At 38.2% G+C, this 4,301-nt stretch overlaps 1 protein-coding gene across 1 annotated transcript in view; it reads left to right on the top strand.

Moving 5' to 3' along the window:
• Window positions 1–2,490: 2,490 nt before the first annotated feature.
• LOC542896 (beta-amylase) overlaps window positions 2,491–4,301 on the top strand; it is a 3,823-nt gene continuing 2,012 nt past the window's right edge. The window contains exons 1-3 of the mRNA XM_044528422.1: window positions 2,491–2,658; window positions 2,873–3,271; window positions 3,544–3,708. Of these exons, the coding sequence (XP_044384357.1) occupies window positions 2,605–2,658; window positions 2,873–3,271; window positions 3,544–3,708 (618 nt within the window). The 5' untranslated portion in view covers window positions 2,491–2,604. The remainder of the gene's footprint in view (window positions 2,659–2,872; window positions 3,272–3,543; window positions 3,709–4,301) is intronic.

Here is a 4,301-nt window from a genome sequence, read left to right as displayed (position 1 = left end):
GACTACATTGCATGATCTCAGTTTTTTAGCTGTTTGAACCTGAGCTGGCCTGTGACAGAGACTGGCTATCTGCCACCTTCTGATAGGAAAGAGGACAAGAGTTTCAGTCGTCGCAATGGCGCGGCCAAAAAAAAGGAAGCAGTGTCAGTGTGGCCTTTCCCCTAACTCCAAGTTGCCGCAGGCCCAAGTATATCCGGCTTTGCTCACAGTCTTTGATCTGTCACCATTACTTCAAAAAAATTTGAAACTTTTAAATATGTTTTGATTTTTTCTTCCTTTTTGCAAAACGAGCTCCATGGGGCTCGGCCTTTGCAACGCCACACTCCTAAATGGCCCGACTACTAGGGCTGCCAATTAATGATATTTTTTATTTTTTCATAAACATGAAAAACAGTGTATTCAGTTTTTACACACTGAAAACTATGATCACAAATAAATTGATAATGGAAACTGTTTGCTTATTATGGAATAGTGCCGTGCATTTAAAAGTTGATGTTCACGTACTTCAAAAACTATTTACATAGCTCCAAGGAGATGTTCATGTATTCAAATCAAAATGTGCATACATATGAAATAAATCCTTATGACTTCAATAAATCACGTTTTTAAAGTAAATGTTCACATACTACCAAAATGTTCAACTGTTTGCTAAAAAAAGATGTAAACAAAAAATAAGAGTAAACTTATAAAATTAGAAACAACAAAAAATAATCCCTGATCATGGGCAGTATGATTTGATCTGTACTCTTTGCAATGAGTGTATGATAGGGTTCACTCATAAAACTTATACCTCGCGTATTGCGAAATATAGCAAGCACTTGCCGATGTGCGCGTGCAAAATTTACCACAACCCAACACTACTTGTTTTGGTTTTGATTGTTTGTTGTTTGTTTAAATTTCTTTTTATTTCTTTCCGTTTTGTGTTTTTTCTTATTTCTTGTATTTCATGTGTCGCATATTTACTCTTTTTTTGTTTCTTCTGTCTGACCATTTCTATTTATTTTTGGTATATCATATTTTTTTGGTGACGTATATTAACACTACATTTTATGAAAACTCGTACTTTTAAAATTATATACAAACACTTTATGAAAAAGGTTAACACTTTAATAAAATAAATGAATTTCACAAAATCATGTGACTAATTTTGTATTAGTTATATTTTTTTTTCGAAAATCAGCATTTTCTGAAAATTGCATGAACATTTTGAAGAGCTCTGCTTTTTGTAATGTTGCATTATTCTTTGGGAAAAGTATGTGAACATTTATTTATTTAGATAAACATCTCTAAAAAGTGTGTGAAAATGTTTTTCATGTACATTAATACTTTCTAAAAATATGTGAACACTGTTTTAGTGAGATGATAATTTTTAAATACATAGATAATTTTTGGTTACATGAATGTTGTTTAGAAAATACGTGTATATTTAATGTAGTATCCAGACAGTTTTTAGAAGTACATGAATTATTTTGTTTAGACGTGCATGTATGTTTTACAACAAATGATGTTTCAACTACCAATAGCGGACATAAGGCTATTGGGTTGGCCACCTTGGCGTGTGCCATTAACAGGTATTTCTCCTTTTTTTTTCATAAATTGTGAAAGTATATTGATCTTGCTAATACTCATGCACTTTCAAAAATGTTTACAGAATTTCCAAAAAGCCAAAAAGTCAAAGAAATAAAATGAAAAGGACAAACAGAAAAAAATGGGGAACCGGTGGAGAAAAAAAGAAAAGGAAAATCCGCAATAAAAATCAGTAGAATCGACTATAGCTACAGTTACTGCTCTCCTAGGTAGCCTGGCGCTATGACGCTCTCGTCTGTGTGTTTCAGCGACAATTTGTCTCAACAGGCAAAGAATAAGAAATTCCCTTAGTTTTGGGCTTTGTACGAAGCACTCCCCTAAGCCAACATCACAAAAGATATAACAAGGCCAACAATAGGTGGTGGCGTATGCACTTGAGAAAGGATGCGTGTGTGCTGATATCTCAGATTACAACAAACTCAGCACACGCGCGTGCATTACTGTCAGCCCTAGACTCCTCTAGAAGCCCATGGTTTACACACCATATGTCGGTTTGTACAAATTCCAACACTATTCCTCAATCACAACTTTATCGAGTCGAGATTGTTCCTAAAGTTCTCTAGTTTTGCTTGTTAGACAATGGCTTTGGAAACACATGTAGAACTTGTGCCGGGATGCGTGCGTGTTGATATAAGGTGCCGGTTGGCTAGATTACAGAGGAGTTCGGCTGAGACGTGAATTGGGTCCCAAGTTAGCTATATAGATAAGGATCCTTTCTCTCTCCCAATCAGATCTGCATCAGCCGCGTATGGTATAAGGCTGCAAACCGATGATTTCTACCCTTTAAGCTTGGCTGTGTATGGTGAACAAAACCAAAATCAGTTCACAAAGCGCCTTTCCTGACTGGACAAGCTTATTTCTGACATATCTGACTGGAAAAGCTCACCCTTGGTTCACTGGCCTTGCTATGGGCGGATACATCTTTTTCATAGTATAAATAGACCCCTTAATTAAGCTCACTGCCATATCCAACAAACTATTTGTTGTAGAGGATCATCCACACAGCCAGCAGCCACAATGGAAGCGAGCGTGCAACAAGGCAACTATGTCCAAGTCTACGTCATGCTCCCTGTAAGCACCATCCATTCAACTCAATCTCTATTCTCTAAGCACCATGCACTACAACCATTTCAAGGATCTAATTCACACATGCAATGTTGTACATATAATACCGTTATTCTTAAACACTCTAGTTCAAAGGGTGAAGTCAACAAGATCTGAGGCCTCAAAATGAGTATTTTATTTGTACTAACCTTGACTTCGTTTTTGTTGTGGAAATAAATAGCTGGACGCCGTGAGCGTGAACAACAGGTTCGAGAAGGGTGACGAGCTCAGGGAGCAACTGAAGAGGCTGGTAGAGGCCGGTGTGGATGGTGTCATGGTAGACGTCTGGTGGGGCTTGGTGGAGGCCAAGGGCCCCAGGGCGTACGACTGGTCCGCCTACAAGCAGTTGTTCCAGCTGGTGCATGAGGCTGGACTGAAGCTAAAGGCCATCATGTCATTCCACCAGTGTGGTGGCAACGTCGGTGATGTCGTCAACATCCCGATCCCGCAGTGGGTGCGGAATGTCGGTGCGAGTGATCCGGACATTTTCTACACCGACCAGCACGGGACTAGGAACATTGAGTACCTCACCCTTGGAGTTGATGACCAGCCTCTCTTCCATGGAAGATCTGCCGTCCAGGTTAATATAAACCACCACTCTAGCTCTCTCGTGCTTTTTTTTTTCATTCAAATGTGTGTTGTTTTGTGTATTTAGAGAGAAAATTTCAAGATGAATGCAAATACAAGCAAAAGGCCAAATGGTGCCAAAAATATATATCAACAGAAACGAAATATATATCAAGAGTGAAAAGAATCTAGGGCCTAATCACAGGAAGAACAAGTAGTTGTGATTTTGATAGGTACAATGTGCTGATGGTAGAAAGCTTTGATTCTTCTTTCTGGCCGTGACAGATGTATACTGATTACATGGCAAGCTTCAGGGACAACATGAAAGAGTTCTTGGATGCCGGTGTTATTGTAGACATTGAAGTCGGACTTGGCCCGGCTGGAGAGTTGAGGTACCCATCCTATCCTCAGAGCCATGGATGGTCATTCCCAGGCATCGGAGAATTCATCGTAAGTGTTTTTTTTTTCAAATAAAAATATTTCCTCTTTTGTTCCGACTAATATACTTTTACATGTAACATGTGATGACCAAAGGCGGTTTATTATTGTCCAAGTGACGATCTACATTGGAAAAGTTTTCTCAGCAAACCAACACCGAAATGAAAAGGGATTCTCATAAAAAACGCAAGGATAAAATGGCAATTTCAGATCAGAACAAGGCATGGCTAGACCTGACTTCATCAGTTCTCCTACCCCATACCCCGATCCCAATTTTCACTTTTTTATTTCTCCTAAATAAGACATCATACAAACTTGACACATATGAACTACAATATGAGAAAAAAAATAGGATTCGTTTGTGCAACATAATCAAATACTTCAAATGATAACTGTCTTGGGGAAAAGACTAATTTCATATATATAAGCTACACCCAAAAAAATCCAAAATGGTTTTCTGCACATTAATTGTAGTCCCAATTTTTCATTGACCCGCAATATTTCAAGTTCATATATTGCTTTTTGGAAGAAACAAAAAGAAGTATCTATATGGTGAGATTAGTGAGCTAGTGCATACCTTGATGCAAGGCAGATGGCACAGATAG

The sequence above is a fragment of the Triticum aestivum genome, chromosome 5A (assembly GCF_018294505.1).
Source record: "Triticum aestivum cultivar Chinese Spring chromosome 5A, IWGSC CS RefSeq v2.1, whole genome shotgun sequence".
NCBI classification, from domain to species: Eukaryota; Viridiplantae; Streptophyta; class Magnoliopsida; order Poales; family Poaceae; genus Triticum; species Triticum aestivum.
This window is presented reverse-complemented; position numbering and strand designations above follow the sequence as displayed.